The sequence below is a fragment of the Ceratosolen solmsi genome, unplaced genomic scaffold, assembly GCF_000503995.2.
Source record: "Ceratosolen solmsi marchali unplaced genomic scaffold, CerSol_1.0 scaffold10, whole genome shotgun sequence".
NCBI lineage: Eukaryota > Metazoa > Arthropoda > Insecta > Hymenoptera > Agaonidae > Ceratosolen > Ceratosolen solmsi.
The window spans coordinates 2,106,901-2,134,286 of record NW_011948412.1 but is presented as its reverse complement, the minus strand read 5'-3'; the positions used below and the strand labels follow the sequence as shown (position 1 = coordinate 2,134,286).

The 27,386-nt window shown below is 28.3% G+C and overlaps 1 protein-coding gene across 1 annotated transcript; it reads right to left on the bottom strand.

Annotated features, from left to right (window-relative positions):
* Window positions 1-1,889: 1,889 nt before the first annotated feature.
* On the bottom strand, window positions 1,890-26,994 carry LOC105365938 (uncharacterized). Its single transcript, XM_011504270.1, has 9 exons — window positions 26,772-26,994; window positions 25,067-25,364; window positions 24,464-24,719; window positions 12,198-12,378; window positions 10,310-10,471; window positions 8,583-8,905; window positions 7,117-7,366; window positions 5,001-5,170; window positions 1,890-2,338 (listed from the first exon to the last, which is right to left on the bottom strand). Exons 1-9 carry the CDS (start codon window positions 26,992-26,994, stop codon window positions 2,003-2,005), a joined length of 2,199 nt encoding a protein of 732 aa, XP_011502572.1. The 3' UTR covers window positions 1,890-2,002.
* Window positions 26,995-27,386: the final 392 nt, after the last annotated feature.

Below are 27,386 nucleotides of genomic sequence, written 5' to 3'. Positions count from 1 at the left end.
TAAAAATTATCGATAGTGAATTTTTAAGTTTATATTCAATTTTAATATAATTTGTTGTCTCGGATGTTACAGTACCTTACTTTCCGTAATACTTAATATTTATTGAGACGACGGTAAAGTTATTGCTGTAAGGCACGTTCGAAATTCAAAGATTATACACAAATTTATTTTACAAAAATATTAAAAATATTTTATAATGACATCACGCGTAAATGTTTACCTTTTTTCTTGGATGTCCCAACGTTTATTTATTTAAACATTAGCAATGACATCAGAATTATCTTCATTATATTTTTATTTTTTCTATTCGAAGCTACATTAAATGGTTCTTTCCTAATTAACTAATATTATTTAAAAACTTTAAATAGAATTGTCAATTCTTAAAGTCAATAATAAATTGACTTTAATAAATATTTCATTTTAATACAAAAAATTAATAACTTATGTGAAATATATGGATTAAGTGTAAAGAATTTATAAATTTCCATTCAACATGTGGTAATCTATTTAAAATTTAATTGCTTTGTAATAGTCAATAAAATTACCAAAAAATATTTTCATACTTTGTATTTCATTTTATATTTGTAAGAAAATATGATATGCTTTTAATTTTAATATACTACTATTAAATCAAAAAATTATGTAAGTTATGTCGTGTATAAGTTATAAACATAACTTTATTTTTGAAAAATACTTATTCTTACTATTAAGTATTCACACATGCCTCATTAGAATAGAATCGTTAGCATCGTCCAATATTTATTTATTAAATCGCTCGATTTTTATTAATTAATAATTTAGTGACATAGATAAAAAATGAATTTCTTAATTTATTCACCATATTAAATAGAAAATTGTAATTGATAAAGAAATTTAAATTTATATCCTCGAAAAATTTTGTCACTTCTTTCTTATTTGATAAAGTAAAAAATCGAGCAAAAATAAAAAAAATAAAATAAAACTAAATAACACTGAACAATATAAAAAAATTAGAGATTGTTATATATATAACACAAAATTAGGCCTCTGAATTTCTTAGAGCTAAGAAGAGCTTTTTTCACAAATATTATTACTGATGCAAAGTAAAATTGGAACAAAATATTTAATTTAATTCAATAGCTACTTAAATTAAAAATATTTTCCATAAAATTAACATTTAGGTTATCTTCTGTTATTAATCAAACGAGTAATGAAGATTATTTTCTTATAATACGTCGAAATTACTATATTTAATTAAAAGAATTTTTTATGACAGAAAAATTTTCATATAAATATTATATATTTAACAATAATCATTCAAAAAAGCTATCTCCGTTAAAACTTTTATCATCACAAGAGAATAGTACTAAATTATTTTAATATAATATTAATTTTGGTTTAAAATTTAAGACGAACATTTGATTTGATCTAATATTTTGAATTATAGAGATATTTCGCTATACTTTAAGTCTTACAAAAACTTTATATGCATTAAAATATGATATTTTTATCTTTCGAAAGTCATTGTTGATTTTTTGAAAAATTAGTATTTTCAAATTATCTAATCTATTTGTGTGCTATGTTTAAATGAAGATATTCTACTAATTATTGATCGAAAATTGGATTAAAATACTATTCAACCGTGGTTTTTTTTTTCTTTTTTCATAATTATTAATGACCAAAATTATCAAATATATTGCCTATTTTAACGATAGAAACTATTGTAAATAATTAATTTTATCTATTCAAATTTCAAATAGAATGATCTTATACCCTAAAAATATAATAACGAAATAAAGTTTTGAAACTTTAGAAATTGCATAAAATGAATGTTGCAAATCAGCTTTGATAAACTAAGAAATTCCTTTTACAATAACCAAAAACTCTAATAGGCAAAGAAAAAGGTGTCGTATAATGTATGTTTACTACTATTTGCTACTGGCGCACCACAGTTCATTCTTGTGAAGTCTAAGAAGTTCAGAGATACGTAAATTGAGTAAAAGAGAAGAGAGAACACGAAATTTTAAATGAATTCTGTAACAAAGATCTTCTTGAAGTCGGGCGCTGACCCGCCAATGTCGTGCCTGCATATTTCACCGTTGTCCAGGTAACTGACATCGGAGCTCCTAAGGATGCTCTTGAGATTCTCGATGGAGAGCGACGGTTGTTTAGCCACGGCCACGTTGAGCCTATCAAGGTCATTGAGTGAGTAGCCCGGAATCATTTTCTTTTTCAGTTGAAACGACTGGACAATGGGCTTCGAATTCTCCAGTCGAGTCGTGGCTTCAATTATTCGGGGCGTAAAACTACGCATACTGCCTTTGGTCTCAAGAGGTCGAGAAACGTGGCTTGACAAATCCTGGGTTGAAATAGAACTAAATTATAAAATGAACGTTTCATAGGGGTTAACGAATAAGACTTTCTTTAATTTCATGTATACAATTTTAAAGTTAGTAATGCTACAAAAATAAATTAAAGACAGTGATCATGTTATTAGAAATCATTATATTTTTATAGATAACATACAGTCGTATATCGACATATATAATGACATTTTATAATATTATCTCTTTTTGTGCTTTATTTTATTACTATTTTAGACGGTGATTTTATTTTCAATTATTGTAAATGTTAGGCAAAGACTCGCATAATCTATCAAGTTTATAAACTTATAATTTTTTTCAATAAATAAAGGAACATAAATAAATAGCAATATTATCATTTATTTCACGAAACTCATTAAAATTGTTATTAACTAAATTTCATTTCACGTTATGAATAATAAATGTATTGATCCAATAATTTTTAATTGTAATCAAATGTAAAAATATTTCGAAAAATAGTTAAAACAAAGAATTTATTATAATAGAAGCGAAGTATTTTACAGTTAAATAATAGATGTATTTAAATGAAAAAAATAAAAGAAAAAACCTAATTATATATTTTTTAAGCCTAAAAAATAAACTTTTCCTTTACTATATCCTAGTTATATTTTCATATGTATGCATAATGCATGTATGTATATAATATACTAAAGATCCGCAATATAAATTTTATAATAATTCAAATTAATAATTGCATTAACGTCAAAACAGTAAGCTTTTCTCCCTACTTCATGAGTATTAACATTTTTAATAACGATCACTAATAGTGGAAGTTGAAATTCTTTGAGCTTTAATTTTAATGAAACAATGGAAATGAGCTTTTACTATAGAGTAATGAATGGCTAATAGACCTAAGTACATATATTCTTATAGTTATTGTCTTTTTCTAATGAGAAAATAACTTCGATTCTCATAAAAAAAAAAAAAAAAAAAAAACATTATCAAGTAATTATCAAATAATTATAACTATATGATTTCATCTATTTAATTCGTATGATATAATTCATGAAATTCCGTTCAATCAATCAAGGAAACTTATTTTCAGAACGTCAATTAGGCCAATTAATTTATAAGAACCATTCGAACAACAACAAAAATCATCAAACCCGCAGAATCTCAGACCTGCTTCAATTCTCTGTTGATCTACAAGTATAATAACCGATAGAATTTGATCATTTCTTGATTCAGCAACTTCAATCGAACCACTAATATTCACAGAATTCTCTTCCGACAGCAGAGCCTAGTTTCTAACAATTGAGCCATAATTCACACGCAAGTAATTCTTTTATAATAATAAATAGAGCTCATGTAATAAGGGGGCTGCGAAATTTTACTCATTGTAAAAGGCTTCAGTGATTTTTAGCATTAGGTCTATTGTCAATGGATGAACGAGGCGCGATAAATCAAGTCGATTACTTGTTCGACGTCTTTCTTACAGTAAGTACAGTCAAGGACACGAAACGATGTGGTTAATCACGTTGAAAGGATGAGCTTCCGGTTCGTGCTTAAGTATTAAACCGAATTTCAGCGGATTGCGTGTAGCGACTCGAGCGAATGTACATTGAATTAAAATTTGCCTAATTGAAGCTTTTAACGAAACTAAGTCCATATTCCTCGGAGAATAATGAATAAACGTTGTACAATTTCAAGCGAATTCCGTTAATGAACAAGCCCTCGATGCTTATCTCTTACAAATAAATATAATCAAATTTTATGATCTATGTATTGCACTATGACTACAATGGATCGTATAAGAAGCCTCTCGCTTAACTACAGCTCTATATTTATTTGTCTACTGCAATGAATATTTTGCCAATTGTACAACAATGTTTTAATAATACCTATAAGCAGTCTTGTTGCATTATGAATGTAATTGCTTTAATACATGTGAAACGATATTTATAAAAGCAACTCAGCACTAAGTATGCAATAAAATAAAGTATTTAAGGATCATGTAAAGTCATTTACTAGAAAATCAGTATATTTTAAGCTCTTATTCATTAGAGAAATTAAAGAGATAATATTATTTTTGACATCAGAAGATGAATAGTGTACGATTAAATAAATGAAAAATGATTGATTTATATAATTTAAGGAACATCTTCATATTTCGTGTATTATACATAAATACTAAAATTAACTGAATTAAAATCGTCTCTTGATTATAATAACTATTACACATATTAAACTTGTAAAAAAGGTCGTATGATAATTATATCAGCCATTGTCATTTGTACGTAAAATTATATATTAAAAATCTACTGCAGTACTATTAAAGTGATTGTATTAAAGTGTACAGCAAATCAATTTATTATACGAAGCTTGTAATATGTAAAACTGGAACAGTAATGTATGAATGGATTTGAAAAAATGACCCGAATTCCTTTGAAGTTGCATATTTGGTGAATCAGTTAATGAAACTCAAAAAAATCTATATAAAAATTATAGATAATTCGTTCAAAAATAATCTTTCAAAATTAAAAATCTTTAAATTAATGAAGTATATCCACCGCTTGGAATAAAGCATTCGGAGCGATAACGAGAAAAAGCTCTGTTAAATTTAGTGTTCATTCGCCGCCGCACTCGAAGACTTCTAGATATGGCCAAACAAACTGACAAAACTAACTTCGAACTCACCTTCATTTCCTTGCGCTGGAAGTACTCAAAATCATCGTTGGCGACAGTTGTCACGGAGCAGCAACTACGAGCTCGACTGCGACAGGAACTCATCGTATCGAAATCACGGTTTTCAAGGTCACAGCTTTCATCATCGGACGTATCATAGCCAACGCCGTCATCTTCATATGCTGTTGGTAAACAGCATATCTATATAATTATATTGCATCTCCTTTCGAGGAAATTTGGAAATCGGTACATTGAATTTTAGCATGAAAGAATTGGTATGGTATATTCAATATTTTGTGTGTTAGTGAATGAATAATATTGTTAGATAATTGAAGTGAGGCTGTTTTGGAGAACTAACCCGATCATTGACTAGACTTATAGAAATTTTTATAACAATCATTAACTTCCTCTACTCTTTAATCATTAAATTTACATGTTTTTCCATATATTTAAAAAAATTAATTATTATTCAATAATATAGAGTAAATAAATGTTGTAAGAATTTAACATTATAAAAAATATTATCATTGCAATTAACGCACTAACAAATTTTTAATATCAAAGTATTTTTATTGCTAAATGCATGTATATAAATAATTTAATTATGGACTAGCTTTATAATATAAAAAAAAAATAATTTCTACAAAAATATTTATAAGAGAGAAAGACCATATTATTCTGTGAGTCTGATAAGTATAAAAATATCCACTACCGGAAAAATATATATATAAATGGCTATTTGTTTAAATACAATTCATTTCAATCATGAAAATGTGAAAGTAAATTAAATAACACTTCTCATTGTAATTATGAATTTATTAATAAAAGTTAAAATTATAATTGTAAAAACTTTAAATTATCTTGAAGTAATTTATAATATTAAATTTTTTTATTATTAAGTGTATCCGAAATTAATTACATCATCTTCAAATCACATAAATATTTTGTATTCATCCTTTAAAATAACACATTGTTGATTCAACAAATTTTATTCAATGTACAAAAAGTCACGTTTCATCTTTGAAATGAATTTTATTATCTCTCATGTAATTTAAAACACTGTTTTAATATCATGAACAATATATTTTGCTTTATCATTAATAAAAAAAAATTTTATCCATTTAAAATGAAAATTAATTCAAGTAAGCAAAAATATTTTAATAATTGACAATTCATTTTCTTTGGAAAGTACAAATTCTCAATAATTAAGAATGGAATATAATTTATTTCATTCCTTCAAATTCTGTTTCCCTTCAAATAATGAACTGAACTCTACATCATTTAATCTTTCTTCAGACACGGTAAAAAATGATGATAATTAAAAAAATTAAACAAATTATATGAAAATACTAGAAAATAAGGGAATTGTGTTTGTGTACTTTTTAAACGCGCATTCGTGTACATGACTAAACTTGACCCTAATAAGATAAATCCGCCACTGTACCAGCAAAAATAATATACATTACCTACAAGAAATTAAAATAAATAAGAAAAGCTAGTGGCAAGCTACACCTACTATTATGGTATTATAAATATATGGAAGAACAATCCAACAATATGTTGGAACAATATGTATTAGATGAAAGTAATACATATGCGCATATGTATTTAATGAATGATTATCGCGTCTAAGATTGAAAAGCGCGAGAAACGGATGCTAGCAAAGAACGTGAAACCATCCGAAGACATAGTCGGTGCGAGAAAATTTAATTTCACTCTGTATGAGGTGAAACGTTATTATTTACGGATAATAGAAGTAGCTCCGCGAGCTTCTCTCCATATTATGCATAAAATATGTATTGTTGATTAACTAAATATCTCCTTTTTCCAGGCTACAGACATTGAATATCTAATTCAGAACTAAAATAAATTAAAATAAATTAAAACGAAAGCATCGAGAATAAGCCAATGGTCGATTTATCTAAGAACATTATAGCTTGAATACTTCATAGATGTCTATACTGAGAAACTGTTCAAAATAAATGAATAGAAGCTGATCGATCAATGTTCGCTCAAGCAAACAATCCACCAAATGATTATTCCAGTTTGAGAAAACAGATAGAACGTTAAGCGTTGGAAACCTGCTTTCTTCTTTGGCATAAAAATTCGGGTCCTGTCAATAACTCACCTCTATTGCTCTGTTGAATATTCTTCTTGATCGCCAACTCGCGCTTCACATCGTATGTCCTCGAACTGACGAAGGGAAGTTCGATCCTCGGGTAGCGCGGGCGAAAGTCGAAGCTCTGGTTCCTGCGAAGGGCGGCGGCGACGACGACTGCGGCTGCGGAGACCTGCTGGACCAGTATTTTGCGTTGAGGTACCTCCTCACGAATCTCATCCAGACTCTTAGCGAAGTGCTTCGGTCGACGAGCCACACACTAAACACGAGCGTTTAATCAATTAAGATTATTTACGATTTTCTCCTTGAACAGTACTTCTGGGACATTGTGGTTCAACGTTTATGTGCAAAGGCAATGTACTCGAAAATTTTATATGATAAATGATAAAGGCTAATAACAAGACAATAATGATTTATTTTATTTATAATATAGGCCATTGAACTTTCGATGACAAGGAATATAAACGGTCTATAACTAATCTGTATTGTGGGAATAATAAAAATTTTATTGTTTATGAGGATACATTTTATTTAAGCATTTATAAAATAAGCGATGCTAAAATTAAACGAAATAAAATATTTAAAAATAGCACTAATCCAAAAAATAATTTACTCTGATTTGTAAATGACAAGAAACTTCGTTACGAAAAAACCGTTTAAAGTTAATTTTTGCTATGTTTTAATATATCAATATAAATTAAGAATTTTAATTTAAAACGTTTATTTTTAAAAACATTAAATAATTAAATAAATATGAAATAATACACATATAAATAGTATGTTTAATTCATGGTAGACCATATGCATGGTATTTTATGAAATTATGTAAATTAAAAAGATTGTAGGTAATCAAATTATTATTAATTAAATTAGTCCCATACTGTTTTTCAATAAAGTATTTATAACTAATAAAATAATTGATTTTATAGTCCATTTAAAGTAAGAAGTTGTAATTTTAAACCATAATCATCATCAATATCATACGATAATATATCATTATATATTACAATGAGTCTACATAATTTCGAAAATTAATGTTTGAAAATCAACGAAAAATCAATTGCATGATTAAATTTATATTTATAACGAATTACAAAAACCATATTTTAATCTTTTTTATTTGGGGTTATATTTTGCAGCTAAATGTTACAATGTTGTTGTTCTAAGTATTTAAAAATTTTATTTTCTAGTGTATAAGTTATTCATAATTAAATATAAACATTGTTATATAAATTAAAATGATTTTATAAAAAGTACGTAGTATAGTTTATTGATTCTCTAGGTCTTAATAAAATAGAACATATATAATTGTTTAAGAATAAAATCTTGATTACAAACAATGACATTTAATTCGTGTTAGCTGTCTCACTAATATTAATTGTCAGACAACTCAAAGTTAAAAAAAAGTTATTGTTTTTGTTTCATCGTTTCATTTTAAACAAGGGCCACCCGAGTTTCATTTCAGATAGACTTACTCCGTATGACTGTTCATCAAGGTGCATGAGATTATCGAGCTTCGATTCGGATATGTCACCGTTCAATTTACGCTTGGAGTCAAGTTGTTGATGGTGTTGCTGTTCGGTGGAAAGGCTCGGCCTGAGGTTAGCATTATTTACGCTATTTGCGCGTGTTACCCGTCGCGTCTTCGGCGACTTACATTCGAGACGTTGTCGCGAGTCGTAGTTTGAACCCGTATACGAGGAGACATCAGGGGCAATTGATGCATAGCGGCTGATGCCACCTGCGAGTCCACTTCGTCCATACTGGTGTATGCCCAGTAAGGTTGCGCCATTTCGACCTATTGGTATTGATCATCGTTATAAGATGGTGTCTAATTTGGAAGATTTGTTGTCTTTAGCAAAGGAAATAGGTGAAATAATAAACAAATAAAATTGTTGATTAAAACTGTTGATACGTAAATAATCGATATACGTGGTTGAGCCCTTGAATTGACTGCTAGACCGGTACTTTCGCTAGATAAGTTATAAATCATTAAAAAATAATACTAAGAATGCTCAAAGTGATCTAAATGATCATTATATGTAAATTCATTGCAATTAATTAAGCGCATGAGTATTGCATGAACATGCACTACAATCATTCGTAGAATGTAGAAAAATTAATTAATAATGTTGAAGTATTTTTACGAAATAAGAGTTTTATAAATTTTCAAATTTCTATTTGTTTATGTATAGTTATCATTAACAATAAGTACTAAGATATCACCGGAAAAATATTTATCTACAATAAATCACCTTATCTTCAAATATTAATCTTTTCACATGAATGATTTTATTTACACATTATGTTTATATGGTTACTATTGGCTTTTTTTTTATTATTTTTTTATGATCGCATAGTTAAAAGCATTAATTGCTTATGGCTTTCAATAATTAAAAATTAATATTTGAATGATATTTTGAATAATGAATAATTCACTATTTCTAAATTAGAATAAAATGCATGCATTATGAAAAATCTATAAAACATAAAATCCGTAATACAAGCATTCGATTGTACAATATAATATTTAACATTTATAAGTGCAGTTCAATATCTCAATGTGATTTGAGATTTGATTTACAATGAATAATCTATAACGAAAATTAAAATTAAAACATTCGCAGCAAGTTCTACTATTATAAAGTTAAATGACAATTCAAAGACTGTATTTAGGATAAAAATTTGTTATTGTTTATAATTCAACCATTTTAAATGAGTATAATTGCAGTTAACGACAATAAGAGTAATCTCACTGCTTTCATAAGAATACATTTTCATAGCAATCATATTTTTCGAGGTCAACAGCACGGATGAAATATCTTCAACGCACGGCATTGTCGATTCTACGGAATGAGACGGCCTAAAGCAGTCGCCTTGAGTTAACTGAGAATATAAAAGCTAAGAATGCTCGAAAATATCTTCCGCATATAATGACGAAAAGAATAAATCAGAGATTATGTGCAGGCCTTTTAAAAAGGCGGGTCTTCTTGACGCGTGGCAAGCCGGAAAGGAAATTCAACTCCGCGAAGTAAAAAAGGGAAAGTTGAGAGCGACGGTAATACGCGAGGCGAGCCTTCCGTCCTCGCCCATTTGCAATTGCTCCGAAAATATCGCGGACGGGCGTATTTCCGTCGTGGCGACGGGCTCTCCTTATAAGGCACCTACACTTCCTATTTTCCACGTAGTAACGTGTGCATACCTCGGGTCTGTTGGTTGGGCAGTCGGCCGTAGAGGCTGCCTCCGGCCCCGCAGGCTCCGGTCACGGCCTTCGACAGCGGAAACTTCAGCCCGTGGTTCAGGTTCAATTGCAGCTTGTACTCGTTGTCCTGCTCGAAGTGTCGGAACTTGCCATCCACGCCGCCTTATGTACACAATTTCGCCACATGGATGGACAATAGTTGGTTGTTAATTATTTTGCGATGCTCGTGTTAATTTCACGGACGGCTCTGTTAATCTGAATATATATCTCTTCGACTTTGGCATTATCATGCATAATTCATTAGCATCTTTTTAACAAAAACATATTAATTTGGAAAATATACGCGAGCTATAAAACTATTGAAACGGTTATTTTATTTTAGGCTAATTTTGCATCTTTGTTGTGTAAATAAGTTATAAGCCCGAATATAATTCATACTATATTATTTTGATAACAATTTACTAAAAAGAGTTAAAGGTCTTAAAGAATCTCATTAAGTAAAAGTCTTGAACGAAGCAATTTTTAGAAAGGAATACTAGGCAAGATGTATATTATTAATACCGAGACGATTAGAAACATATGTAAAACTTTCAAAAATATCATACGTTTTCTCGTTTCAACCAAATGGATATCTCAGCTCAATTTTTAAAAGCTGAATTTGCGTTTAAAAGAAGCTCAGCATAGTCGCTTGATACTCGTAATTTTTCTAGCTGTTGGAGACTGGTGGTTATTTTAAAATCAAAACCTAAAAATCCCTCGTTTTATTTATATTTCCGTGAGTGACAAGAAAAAAGTAAAAAATAAAAATCCAATCTAACCGGGCTATCTAATTGCTGGAAAAGTCCCATTCGTAGATAAGAAACGGGGCTATGCTCTAGTAAAAAAAAAAAAAAAAAAAATGGAGAGCGAGTACGGCAACTTACGACGAATACACATGAATTATGGCCATGCAAAGCGAACAATGTGTTCATGAGCTACCGAAGAGAGAACAAGATGGGAAAGCCATCGCGGTTCTCTGACGCAAATAATGATTTTTTCCAATTGCGTAAGAGGACTCGAACAACGACACGCGGATGCAACTCAGACGACGTGGTAAGTGTTATAATGTAATCTCCGATGAACTTTAGCGATGGCCACCTGATTGGAAATAAAGTCTCCCCCTCCCTCAATTGAATTAGAAACTTTGACGTCGAGCGAAATGCGTAATGAAAATTGATTTGCCCGATAACTTCTTCAGTGCAAGTTAATTCGTAACGTATTTACTCACGATTACAACACTTCGGGATAGGATAATACGACATGTTTCAAAAGCATTTTCTATTCTCACATGGTGACTTAAGATATACTTTACATTTTCAGATATGCCTTTGGATTTATTCAATTAGATTTTATACGAATTATCTATCGTATAAATATAATGAAAATGAATTTTCTCTTTTACATTAAAAGTCACACTTTATGGACATCCTAATTAATTCAGAGATACAACATTACTCGAATTTGTCAAATTTTACTTGTATGTTATAGAGTTTGAAAATTTAATTACTATAAAATATCTGTGTTTATTTTTCATTTTATATAACAAAATATTCACGAATGAATTTACGTTTGAAATGCATTTATATCAAAAGTATCGAAAAAAAATGATCAAATATATTAAATAGTTTTTACAAAATTAAAAATATGGTTATCACCGTTACTTAAATAAATCAGATGACATGGTCGAAGAAAAACTCTATAAACTGATTGTAAATATGAACATATTATTCAGAAGCTAAGTATAAAAAATCCATAAGAACATTTAAATAATTTCATTGATTAAATGTTTAAGATAAAATATTCTAAAATATTTTTTTCACCGATGGATATTAAAGTTTTTATTACATACCGTGTGTTGATCGTGTTGAATGGTCTTGTTTTGTGTAAACTTTGGCGACATATCTACAAAACATTTTGTCAAAAATTGCGAGTACAACCGGAAGGAACGTGTCTTTCAACAGCGGCAGCCATGTTGCTAAATTTTGCGGAGTGCAGAAATTCCTCAGAAGGTTTGGCCTTATAGAAATAATCTGAAAATGATAAATTTCACTTATTAATTTACATAAATGAAAGGGTGTAGTTCCTTAATATTATTAATCATCTAGTGATATACCAAATTTTTAAAAGCTCATTCAAATGTATGATGTAATATTGAAAATATTAGAGGAATATCGACGTACACATCTATAATACGTTTTTGCATTATACTCTGCAAAGTATTATAATATAGAACGAAACTTTATTTCAATACTGACAAGGCCATCTACTACTATATTTAACACATGATTATACTTAAAACACTATAGTTAATACATGCTCTCCCGCAATTGTGCATTAGTTGAAATTCTAAGATGGTCATGTCGTAAGTATTATAATCATTAAGAAGAGGAGAAAAACTAGACTGCAAATACAAACCGGGTTAGTAAACACAATTTTTTTGATGTTCGCCGACTTTCTATTTTATCCATATGCACAACGCGAGAATTATTTAATCGGGAAAATGTATATTAATACGCGTAGGTATTTACTATATGAACACCATTTAGAGAGGGAAAATTAAATGTAAATTGCGCACGTATGTGCATACATATAAAACATAGGTAGAAGAAGACAAATTATACAGACCATTCGTATATTCTATATAAACAACTGGCGTATTATCCACTTACTGGATATGAGATCAATCGAACAATGAATATATATTTAAAAATCTTAAAAATCTTAAAAATCACTCTTTAGTACTTCATTTCTTGTTACTGCCACGACAAAAACTCTGAGTTCTTCGTGCAGCTTTATTGTTTCTAACTCAATAAAAAAATGGTTTAACAGACATAAAATGTTCCTTAACGACTCTTTTCAAAACACTCATCTGAAAATTAACCAAACAATTACCAAACCATTACCAAACAATTGATTACGTGGAATTAAACTATGCAAATCGCAGGAATATCTGCGTAGTAGTACCTATTGATTTGTATTCCTAAATTTGAAAATGATGCGCAGTAATTTGTTATTACAGATACAACAAACCTGATACTGCTACATGACAATGAAGAAATTATTAAATATATCAAATTCTAATAAACAATTCACTTGTGATGTAATATAATCAATGACTTCAATAATTAATATGTAAAGAAAAAAATCCGCTTTATATTTCTTAAAGTAATTATTTACAAAAATTAATTTAAAAGTATATTTTTTATAATATAATATGTAACTGCATTTTGTAACTTTTCGTGCGCATATTTATATAAATTCTATCAATATCTTTATTTGAATTAGGTTGCTTATTTTAATTATTTTAATTAGTGTTTATTTTAATAAGGTCCTTGAATTAATTTGAATCTACTTTCTTTTGATACAAAAAAATAATATTTTACTGTAATTTGGATTCGATTTCAACATATTCTCTTTTAAATGCATAAATATGTATACAATGTAATTATTATATTTAATATTAGAATTATCCCATTAATCGTCATAATTTAATAAAACATTATTACAGTAGGTTTGAATATATGGAGTATAGAATTTATAATTTTACACTAAATCTGATACTCTCGAATATAACAGCATAAGTAGAAGCTTACTGTAAACCATAAATGGAAAAGGATCTTATATATAGAATTATACGAGGCATACAAACTTTTTAAAATAAATTCATATTTTCTAATGTATTAATAACTTTAAATTGGATAAGATTTCATGCGACAAACGGTTATGTAATTGAATAATTTTACTAATTTACATACTTCGTTATTAATAGTGAAACATACTTATACAGAATATTTTTAAAATAGTATTCTCTTTTTTTTCTCTCTTACCAATACTAATTTTAAATTGAGTAATGCTAAATTAATTTTGTAATCAAATTAATTTTATTTAAAGTGATTTACAAAAATTAATATATTTAAATTTTACTTTTTCCATATAAACCATACGTTCGATAGTAAAAAATTTTTAATTAGTAATAAAAACGGTTTTCAAAAATTTACTTATATATTGTAATAAATCAATATGTTATATATTTTATTATAAGTACATTATATATTGTATTATAAATATAAAACATGAAAAACTTAAAAATTGAATTATATGTAAGTTAATTGCCACGAGTCATGCAATTTTTGAATGATAAACAAGTAATATAAACAACGTCGCCTCGAACTGAGTTTTCCATTCTTATTGAGGTGCAAATAAAAGATATATGTATGAATATGAGATAAATACTTTTTGCTTTGATCGAACTACGCGTGTCTTCTAACAACCAACATTTGTTTTCATGTTTCATGGCATCCTGAACGCTGATTAATCGTATAAGCTGATTCACTTTCTATAGTGCAAAAAGTGAATGGTTCTCTTCAATTGTTGCATTAGCTCTAAAACCGAAAGCTGTTTGAATTTTATTAACATTGATTTTTATTCAAAACGATTAGATTCTCCTTTTCTATTTTCATGCTACTTTCTCTGCTATAAATATATCTTATATTCGTAAGTGACAATGCTTTGAAAACTAGTACTTCTAAACAGTTGTTAAGTATATTATTGTTATTCATTTTATGGATTGAAAAAAATTTAATATCGGACATAATGTATGTTTGCAGATACATTAATAAAATTGCACTGATACATTATTATATTTTTTAGCATAAATTTAACGTAGCATAATTTTAATTAAAAACTTTAAATATGTAAAAATAATATACAAAAATACATATTGCAGAAAAAGAACATATCATTAAAGTAACAAAACTTATCTATAACTTTTCTCTGAAAACAAAAATTATTGGAAAGAGAAAATCAGATTGAGAGTACATATACACATAAAGAATATATGATATTCTATTATACAAGAAAATGACTAAGAATCATTATTCATTTAATGAGTATTATATAGAAATTCGAGCAAAAACACGTAATTTGAGTAAACTTTCTAAACTATGTATCTACGTATATAATCTCCAACGCTACAATTTTCATATTCTCGATTATTTTCCATCATAAAGTTTACCATATAATTTAATAATATTTAACTATCTTTAATTTTTGATTCGTAAATTACCTTAACTTATGAGAATAGTCAGATTTGATAATTCAGCTTTTGTTCGGATAATCTTGAAACTGATAATATCTTCGGTTTGTACCACAAAATTTTTTTCTATACTTAATACGAATGAGAACATCATTTTACTTGTGTTTATATTGACGTTTATATTCTATGTTTCTATTTTTCAGCAAGCACATACTAAACATAAAAATTTATTCTATAGAAACACTTACACTTACAATCGTTCTTAACGCCAAGCAATGTAAATATTTCTAATTAACTTTTACTTACATCCATCATATTTAAAGAAAGTTGGCAGTTATCAAATAGAATATTTGTATATTTATATAATTGAATAATAATAATAATAATAATAATAATAATAATAATAATAATAATAATAATAATAATAATAATAATAATAATAATAATAATGATGATGATAATAATGATAATAATAATAATGATGATATTTTTCTTTAAAATAATAATTGCCTCCAACTTATCATAATTAACGAAAAAAGTTAAAGTAAGAATTAATTTATACGTTAAGACTATTTAATTAAAATAGAACAGAATCAAAAGATAATAATTTCTATTTATTTTATAAATTATTTTACAATTATTAGATTTGTATTTTCCAAGAAAATTTTATAAATGTTAGGAAATAATTTTTTTAATGCAACAAAATTTTGTACTTAGGAAAATATAAGATAAATTGTAAATATTAAAATTGATTTATAAAATATTATCAATAATTATGATAATTAATAATTTTGTATAATAAATTAGCTATATTAAATGAGAATAATTTTTACGTAACCATTTAATGCGATATATTAAAAAATGTTCATTATTATTATTGTAATCTTGGCTTTTATGTTGACTTTTTATACTTGTAATTTAAAATCTATTTACACAATTTTTGTTGTCTAAATCAATATCTATAATTTTCCGAGTACTTGTATAAAATACACTGTTAATGATCAATGAATAATAATAGGAACACTTCAAATTATTCTTTCCCATATAATAATCGTGTTTTCATTAAAGAAAATGTATTTACGGCGTGAATTCGTAAACTTTAAGTCCATAAATTTTGAAATGGTCTACATTAGAAAATTTAAAGATTATTCGAGAAGCGAGAGAAACGATATAGCCATTGTCAACGGTAACTGCCACAGCAAAGAAAGGAAAAAAATGAAAAGCCAAGTACGTCTGTTCTGCGAGCGCAACATAGATCGACGGGGTACTTTCACCAACAGGCGTGGACTTTGCGACTCTCTAACAATAGTGCGCCGATTCCACCAGCCACGCGAATATCCCTGAGAGGAAGAAGTACCTTTACCTGAGTCAAGAAGCGCCCGCCAATGTTGGCTCGCAAGGGTACGGATGTAAGGACGAAGACACTGGGCCTCTCACGCACTCGATAGGATGTTGCCTTATTTCAAGAGCAGGAAAGTGCCGCTATGTGAATAATAGTGCTGTAGAGTGGCTTCCTAATCTTTAATTAGATCTTTATGAAAATTAGACGAATGTCTTAATTCTTGCTTTCTTCTCCTGTATTACTCATGATATGAAAGGGAAACATTCAATTCTTCGATAAAAATTTTCCTTTTTCCACTGATTTATATGTAGTTCCTTTTGTATTAGATGTGTATGTGATGCGTATTAGATTTTGAATGGTTAAGGAAATTCTTTTCAAAGTGTCGTAGAAATGAATTTTATAAGCCGGAATATTCGTTTAATTTTTAAAGGCAATTTCTAAAATTATAAGCTTACCAGCTAGCTATTGATGTACACATCCCATCGATTCCAGTGATCGTCATTTCACTTATAATCTCGAATATACCCATACGAATTTAATGCTGCCGATAACAAGACTGATAATACCTGACATAATACATTTCCGTAGTAAAAGTACATTCAGCCGGTTACAACGCACAATAAAGAAAAACGACGCTGTGTATGAAGATTGCAATCTCACGAAAACTAATGGTTATTAAGGACGTTTATTTGGTGTAATGCAATGGCATGTAAACGTAACTATCAGTTAAATATAATAATGGTAAGTCTGTAAATAAGGAAACTCTAGCGTATTCAGTCAACAAAGATTATTATTCAGTAGCTCGAGGAGAAAAAAGCCATATGCCCATTGGTGCCACGCCTTTTCAGTACCTTTTGAACATTGGAAATAGCCTCCACTGGAACATCGGCCACTTTCATCGACAGTTGGAAAGTAATGGCTGCGGCCGGTTAAAGAATTCTTTCAAAAATCCAACGGAAGTCCGTAATTTATTGCGCTTTACGGTAGTCTACGTTTGAAAATTTCGAAGAGCCGTGTATAGCGACATCATTGCGAAAAGTACTTCTGACTTTTACGAAGATAGAGGTACATTTTTAATTATCATCTATTATTTAAAATTTATCAAGTAAAACTTTCCCGTGAATTTCTTAATTAATGACTTGTATAAAATCGACGTAAGGTTAATTTTAAAAAAGGAGCTTGTTTGGAATTATTATAGGTAATACGTAATCGGAATTGTCGCATTTTTTTTTAAGAGTAGATGGTAATGCGATCTTAACTACTTTTTGAAAATACGAAAAAATGATATTTTTCAATACAGAGCATTTCTAATTTAGTTATTTTTAAGATTACGGTCCAATCATTGAGTAGTATAGGTTCATATTAAATTCATTCAATTAATTGTAAAATAAGAGAAAAATTTTAATAATATTAAATTCTATTAATCGAATAAGATATGCCAAATAAAAAGTACAAAAATCAATCAGTTTAAGAATATTTTATTATAATTAATTGCTTTTATTTATTTCGTTAGTAAAAGATTTCTCTAATATACATCCACTACAAATAAATGTTAATGCATAAAACGCAAAGCAAAATATCACATTATATTTTTCTAAAAGATATTAAGAATCATTTGCACAATTACTTTAAATTTCCATTCATTCAATGTAAATAATATCTTAGTGTCTTTGAAACCAATCGTTTAATTTCCACACTCCCCCTCTATAATGAAAATATATGCAAATATATACTATTGTTCCTCATAATCATGCAAAATTTCATCAGGTTATTACAACTCATCTTATTAGCACGTTTTAAGTAATAAATATTTCTAAAGAATAATAAAATGAAGTAATAAAATTTGCTTTATTATTTCTAATTATATTTCATATATTTTAAAAATTTATCTTGAATATTTTTCAAAATATAAATTTACTACATAAATGCCAAAATATACAATAATTAAGAAAAATTGGAAATTGTTTGTTAAAATATAATTAGAAATAATTTAGAGATCACTTGTTTCTAAATAGATCAAAGTTTTGTATGTAAAGGAACATAGCGTGCTCAATAAAAGAAAGATATCGTTTATGAAAAAAAGCAGTTGTGACGATTATACTACAACTCCATAAATAAAATTTTTAGTACAATATTTCTGTATAATAAACAATCTATTTATTAAATAACCATAAAATTTCATGTCAAATAAATACACAAATATACTTTGATAGTATTTTTACTTATTTAACCTGTAATTCTACAAACCTCCACCATTCTCCATCTCCCATTTAGCCCCACTAATTCCTTTTTTTATTCAAACAAAGTGGGTGTCGTTGAGCAAATTCATATTTGTATTGTGTGCAAACGATCAAAAATATGGCGCGTGATTAAAATTTGATGAACCGTATAGTAGTATATTTGTGGTAGACGAGGACACGAATGCTAATATTCATCCGGATTAGTAAAATCGGGGTCGAAACTTTTACTTAGTATTATTGAGATCGTCCGCGTTTCGCATTGGAAAGTGTAAATTGCACTAACTTATAAAAGGACGCGCAGGATTTAAACCACCCACATTTGCACAAGCAAGTGAAGCTTTCCTTTTTGTGAACGATGTTGGTAATAAAAACTGATCCCTGTATTTGGGCAGACATGTGATAATCTATTTGATCTTTCTACTTGTAAAATATTAATTAAATTTAATGACGTGCCAGCCAATTATATGAATTGCGATTAATTTATGCTGAGGTATTGCAATGAAAAGTGTCCTTGAACTTAATGTAAATTATTAATTTATAATTTAAGAATATAACTTTGTCATTTTATTTAGTAATAATAACGTTATATGAATATCACCTCTAACATTAATGCTGTCCATATTTATATCATATGTACTCGTTCATAAACATAATTGTACCTATTACATCAATATTACAAATCTAGATCGCAAATAACGACACGTGAAAGAACGTATACATTTTGCTTTTACACGTAATCCGATTTCTAAAAATGCAAACAAATACAATTTCAACATCAATGCTTAAATCATGCAATTAATTAAATAATAATTTATAAGATATCTTATACCAATAGTAATTATAAAGATACAAGTTCTATTGTTAGTCAAAAGCCTATCAATGAAGTACTTGTGAATTATAATAAGTTTGCAATAGCTTATTTTTAATAAATCTTTACATAAGAATTCAATTAATATTTTATTCCAACTTTATTATTCATATTACATCATCTTAAGTGAATATGTGCTCCATCAAAATAACATAAAATAGGTAGGACTTTGATAACGAAATTTCAGCCTCCAAATAGTCCTATTAAAAATTTTTAATAAACAAATTAATATTTCATATTGAATGGAAGAATAGGCAATTCAATTAAGGTGTGACTTACGATCCTATAGATTTCACATGTATAATATAACTAATTTTCTTTTCAATCGAACGTCTTCAATTGAAACGCTTATTTTATATGAAGATAAATATATGATTCCAGATTAAAATGATAAGTTACGTCAATTTGTAATATGCGATTGGCTCAGTCTCACCCAATAAGAAATTTAGAAAGCTGGCGTTAAAAAGCATTAAGCACTACGACTTCAAGGTACACTAACAGGTCCATTGGTGCAATCGAATGAAAAAAAAATTGAATCGTTAGGAGTCCGCAGCAGTATCATCGATCAGGAATAATGAAAATCAGGAACTCGTGCGTGCGCATTTTCATAGAATACCGTTAAATTTACCGCGCACGACATTTGCCCTTTCACGCGATGAAGTCACATATCCGAAGTCCACTTCCGGATGTTGCCAGTACAATCCAGTAGCGATTTCCGGCAGATACTTACTCGCACGAATATCCGCATGCGACACTCTTAATTTTTCTCCTTTTATGTGTATTCACGTTTTATTTACTGTATTAAGTTATTGTTGTACGTTATTCGCTTCAACTCCCGTATTATTAATTAATTTGTTTAGAATCATGGTCTTCAATTTGTTTATTTTTTGTGGATATTTTGTGAATGATTTATTGAACGAGAACAATCTATTATCATTTTTAATCGTACTACATCGTAACCAAGCACATTATGGCATTCGTTGTTGATTTCGTTCATTATACGTTACCATATATAGTATGTCTGAACTAACATTTGAATTGCCTTTCGCTCTTTTAATCTTATCCGTGCAGTATATAATATTTATAATTTATCGATATTTTCTCTTTATTAAAATATTAATTAAAGCCTAATTATATATTCTTTTATTTCATACAAAATATATAGTTATAAATTGCACATATATGTTATACAACTTTTAATTATTAAAAAGAAGAAATTAATGTATTGAAATTTTAATATTAATTTAAATTACGGAACAAAGACAACTTTTTAAATACATAATATTACCAAGACAATTAAACATAAAAAATATTTATAAAAAGAATTCATGACTGTAAATAGATTTCGTAAGATGTATTCATTGTATAAGTACTTTAATTTTTTCTATTAGCAACTTTAAAATAAACGTTATTTCTTTAAAAGTATTTTATTACATTCATGTTTTCATTTTTATATTAAAATCCATAAAATAATTTAAACCAATAAAAATATCAGTCTTGTTAACAAGATATTTATTATATAATTGTATAAACATCCTATAATAAAAATACATCATTAAACACATATAAATAATTTATGAATTCAATATAATATGCTGAATTTATCTTGTTTAACCAATGTATTATATTATATATGCACTTAAAAATACAGACACTTAATTAGTTTAAATTTATTTTGATAAAAAAATTCTTTATTTCCATCATTCTTTTATACTATTGTGCCTTTTATACTTTAATACGTTTTTTTATACTTATACTATCTATATACAATAGTGAAATTTTTTCTTATTCCATTAAAATGAAGAAAAAAATTTCTCGTAGGTCATTAAGCACTAGAATACGTATTAGAATATTTAATTATATAAATAATGAAAATATAACAAAATAATGTTATTATAACAATTTTTTTCACTATCTATGCAGTTTGATAGTATTATAAAAATAGAATTGTCGGTGAATATTAATTTCATTTAATACATTGTATTTTTTAATTAATTAAAATTATAATTGTAATATTTAATTGTGTTTTGAAAAATATTTATAAAATATATAATAATAATATGAAGCATTCATAAATTACTATCTAAGCATTAGCAGTAATAAATTTTAAAAAAAAGAGCAAATAATAAAACGTAAAATAAATATAACTCAACTCACTATTATATGAATATCGTTTTTACTATCACTATGAAAATATTTAAAATTATTCTCTTGTATATGAAAAACCTGTATGCATCTTCTAGATCTTATCTCTCTCTCTCTCTCTCTCTCTCTCTCTCTCTCTCTCTCTCTCTCTCTCTCTCGCCCTTACATCTTATTATTTCTTTTCTCTCTTAGACTAAATTGCTTAATATTTCACTTGGCTAAATGTGGATAGCCTTTCATTAGTATTAAAAACTAGTTTTTTAACTCTTTTGAGTTCATGTACAATTTAGACAAAATCAAAACAGACAACCGCGATATGATAGAAATTGGTTTGTTTATTTTTATACTAATATACTCTATTTCCTATTGAATTTAATGATTAACATGTTTTATGCAATATTTTTGTGTTTTCATTTGAATTCATTGTTTATTATAATTCAAGGTAGACTTTGAAAATGATTTTATATGTACTCACTATAATTTATGACTTGAACATAATTACTTCCAGGTCAAAGAACTTGCTTTTATTATGATATTTAGTAACAACTTACTCGTATCTGTTCTCACGGAAATACTTATTGTTATGAAATTATAACGTTTGCGTACCGTAAGCTTGTTTGATCAATAATTTAATTAGATAAGTTGGCTAAAATAACGTACCACTAACTTTTTAAAAATTTTAATTACCAAAATTCAATCATTAAGGAATCATAATTTTCTGATTAACATCTGTAATTCTGATCAACATTTGTAATATTTAGAAACTTTGTAGATCAATTATCATCAGGGTTACTTGTAAACAGAATATTATTTACAGTTATACTTTTTAATTATACATAATAATAATTTACAATATTTCTTTTATGAAATAACCTCCTTGCAGCATAATAAATCTACATTTTATTTAAATTTATATGTCTTTATTAATAATAGATATAATTATAAAGTATAATAAAAAAAATTAATTTCAATAAAAGACAAAGAAATTCAAGTTTGCTAACTATATGAATAATGTTATTTTGAATTAGAAATACATCACCTTTGGTATTCGGAGTAGACATAGACTAGAATCAGTCATAATTAAGAACTTTGATTTACATTAATAGATGTTCTTGTATAAAAAGCTTTCATCGAATACATTTCATTTGTTTAAAAAAAATATTAAATTTGTAAAATACTCGTTACAATTGTACCATAATAAAATTTCTTAAATAATTCCTCAATATCCTATCTATAATAATCCTCAATTTCTAAATATTTAATTTGAATGACAGTTTAATATTTTTAAAACAATAATATAAAAATGATATATTTTGATTATGTTTAAGGTACAGAACTGAATTTTTAAAATTATTTTAAATAATTTTATGTATATTTGATAATATAATAACGTATATTTATAATAAAATATAATAAAGTATAGTTCAAAAACTGATTCAAATAATAAGAAAACTATTTAAATGTATCTGGGCACGTAAATTTATAATTCATATCGATTAATTTATTCACATAAAGATGCACATGAATATGAGTAAAAAACTAAAGTACTACATTATACAACAGTTATATTGTCTTAAACTTTAACGATGATACAATGACAATAACTATAATCCTTTAAGTAATCAAACAGTATACTTCTTGGAAAATGACCGTTACTTCCGGACTATTCATATATATAAATGCGTTTGTGTATGTGTGTGTATGTGTGTGCGTGCGTGTGCGCGCGCGCGCGCGCGTGTGTGTGCGTGTGTTTACTTTATAATATAATCTATATAATAGTTGTATTGACCAAAAAGAGGAAGAAAATTATCTAAGAAATTCCATTACACAATTTTGTCGTTAGTAATTGTCGAAATTAAAGCTTAGTTAACGATTTCATATTTGTAATATATATAACTAGTACTATAATCTTTTTATGTTAACTTTTTTAATTTAATTTGTTTGCTCCGAATGACTTAAAAACTTTTACGTTATAAGAATAAAGATATAGTCGATGATATGATGATGAAATGATGATATATTTCTATATCACAAAATACTGCTGCTACAAACGATATTTGAACGGTGGGAGTACCTTATTACTATCTCACAGGAATCTCATACCCCTCTGCCCTTTTATCAATTACCTTACTGTAATAAAATTGAAAATAGTCTTTTTAGTAGCATACACCGATATTGTATCTTTAATAAAACGATCCAGAAAAAGCATAAATAAAGAACTATTTCCGCAGATTACTTTGTCTCACTATATTATAGATTGTGAAATCTGTGAATACAATCGATAAGTTCTTGTTAATGGCACTGATATAAAAATCTTAGATTCGCGTAATTAACTTGCAATTGGTAATTTGAACAAATATGAGAATACTCATATTATTTTGTTTAATGCCCGCATTTAAAATATTTTAAAACAAATGCTATCTAAGATACTAAACATGTTTAAAAGAAAGTGAGAAAATAATTTAGCAGGTAATGCGTAGCTTACTAAGAGTGGCAGATGGTCGAACACGTAGGAGACAAAGAGTATGCTATAGATGGTGGACCACCCGCTAGCCTCGTCCACCGCGAGCCTCCTCTTCTTCAGGCAGGCCCTGCTGTTGGTGGAGTCGCTGGTACAGGAGCCGCTCGAGGGCTCCCAGTGTTGATGGTGTTGGCACTCGAAGGCACCCGAGGAGTTCTTTGAGCTGGCCTCGGATTGCGGCGACGACCGACATGTGACCCGAAATAGCGCAGTCAGGAGGCTGAAGACCAATTACGCGTTCGATGGATTTACATAGACAATTTTTAATAATTTGCGTGTGGGAAGTGCTAGGGGAACGAATAGTATTTCAGATATTAACGAGGTGTCAAAAGATTAGGTGGACTAAAGCAGCTGACGTTATTACGAATACATTGAAAAAAATATTTTTCGGCGGAATAATGTTGTTTGTTTATGAAATCAACGCCAATTTTTAGAATTATTAGATAGTATTATTGTCATGTATTTAAAAAATATATTGAGAATCAAGGAGATAGTAGGTTTTCATAGAATACGAATTCGCGAGGTACCAGTATAGAAAGACTGCGTGATTTAGTTCTTACTAATTACCTCAATATTGTTGTTGTCATCAGCAGACTTCTCAAGCCATTAAAAAACAAGCTATACTTAGGTGAAATTTCATTAGCAAGGAAAACGCAGCCTTCGGGCTCGAAATTTAAGATCCCGGTGACGCCGATACAAGCGCTGATCACAGTTAGACTGACCAAGTGATACTTAATATGATGCTTTTTAATGGTAGGTCCCTCGTCATGAACCGTTAAAGCAGCGAAAATGGCGATCGAAGTTAGAGTGAGCTCCTGGAGAATACTGGACGAATTGAGAATCCAAACAAGACTTGAACAAAATTCTGCAAGTAATGTTTTTTTTTTTATTATTCCTTTAAAAATGCTGATGTAAATCAGTAAGGCAGTATAAATTTATGATAAATGATCTATAAAATATCACATAAAAGTTCAACTTATACAGTAATTTTTATTACACTTTTCGAATAATTAAAAGTTTAGTAATCCGATTTCTGAATATTTTATCATTAATCCGCAATGTTGAAATGAATACACCACTCTTATTTAAGTATGTTTGTATATTTTCATTTTAATATTTGTGAAAGTAATATAGTTCAAAAATATTTATAAGTAAACGATTGATTTAATATTTGTTAAAATGCGTTGTAAATTTAATTAAAAAAAAGACTAATTAGTCTAAAATAAAAGAAATTATGATATTATGAGGAAATAATAATTATTGGTTATTTCTGAGTCTTAAAAATAGCATAAAAATCTGATAGTTACAAAGAAATTATCGATTGATAACTTGAAAATACAGTAGCTATAAATTTCACTTTTGTCGATCATTGAATATGAATAGTTTCATAGTCTTATACTATGTATTTGATAAGTATTACATTTAACCTTAAATTGTATCAAATGAGGTGAGCTCAATGAGCTCGTAAGTTTAATGTACAGATTGTAGGAATTGCGTTTCATTATCAATTCTCTTTATTCGATATTTAAATTCTTGAAGATTACAAAATCTGATAATATCTACTAATAGTATATTGGCTGTATTCGTAAAACTGCTACTATATATATAGCATAAATTTTAAAATCACAAATCTTAAAAGGGAACTTATAAAGCAATTCATAGCTCAGCTCTTTAGTATATTTAATGATACAAACCCTGTATTTAATTAATGTAATTACAAGTAGATAAGTTACTAATCGCACTTTTTTCATTAATTGCTTATTTTACTTAGTAAGTCTTATCTTTGCCAATAATTAATCAAACTATCAATCTTGAAACACTAGCACGCATTTTACATCGTTTTAAATAGCTGATTACCACCTTTCAGGGTTTAATATCTTTGCCCGATTTACAATAAAACTTTTTACCGATCATTCAATTTTCTTACCAATTTAAAAGATTATTAACATTTAAACATATTTCAATTAAAATTAATAATGTTTTTCAATTTTACAAAGATTTTACGAGCGTCATCATGTAGAGGCTCAGGGCATGCAAAAAATATGCAATTATTAAATGGCATTGCTGTCTCATTATCTGAGAATGAAAACAGATCCTCGTGGATGGTCAACGCAGTTTTACACACAATAGCATGTTTGCATAAGTAATTACAATTCTGCCAATCATATATAGATTGTAAACATTGCCAGCCTCGTTAGAATCAGTGTCAATGTCGTGGGATGTGGTTGGCTCGTACGATCGACGCAATTAAAGCAAACCTGATTAGTCTCACCTCCAAAGTGATTCGCTGGATGGATAAGGGTGAGGATCGCATAGAGCAGGAGACCCAACTGATGCGTAAGGCTCTGAGCGAGTATGGCCACTGTAAGGACATCGATGCGCCGCTTAGAGACCTCCGGTTGATTCTGGTAAATGAGTAGCGACCAGGACAGCAGGAGGACACAGATCGGCGAGCCGACACATGTCGCCAACCACTCGCCCACCTCGCTCCTCATGCCTGCAACACGTCACGAAAACAGAGACTCCCTTTAAATTACGCAACCAACTTTAGAAAGGAAGACGCGCGTGGGGAAGGCCACAATTTGCAATATTGAGAGAGGGAGGGGAGGTAAGCGACGAGGGTAAAGGACACATCAGATTGCAAACGCCGTCGGAAACTTCGGTCCATTAAGACAGTTTTCACTCAGACGAGCAACGGATATTTTCTTATTTCTTCCTTTTATCTGTACACTTTCATGACGTGTCTCGGCTTTTCCCGTTCGAAATTCATAATTCTAAATTGCCATCAACAGTGTTAAGCAACTTTTTTTTTTTATACTATACTCACCATTTATTTGAAGCTTATTTTATACTTTATGTACTTGTTATTAATTTATTTCCACCAATT

Coding starts and splice junctions, on each gene's coding strand:
- LOC105365938 (XM_011504270.1), bottom strand. CDS start 26,994: ATGAGGAGCGAGGTGGGCGAGTGGTTGGCGACATGTGTCGGCTCGCCG. Junction 12,379..24,463: donor TCGACCATCTGCCACTCTTA/GTAAGCTACGCA, acceptor TATCATTTTCAG/ATTATTTCTATAAGGCCAAA. Junction 10,472..12,197: donor TTCAACACGATCAACACACG/GTATGTAATAAA, acceptor TGTGTACATAAG/GCGGCGTGGATGGCAAGTTC.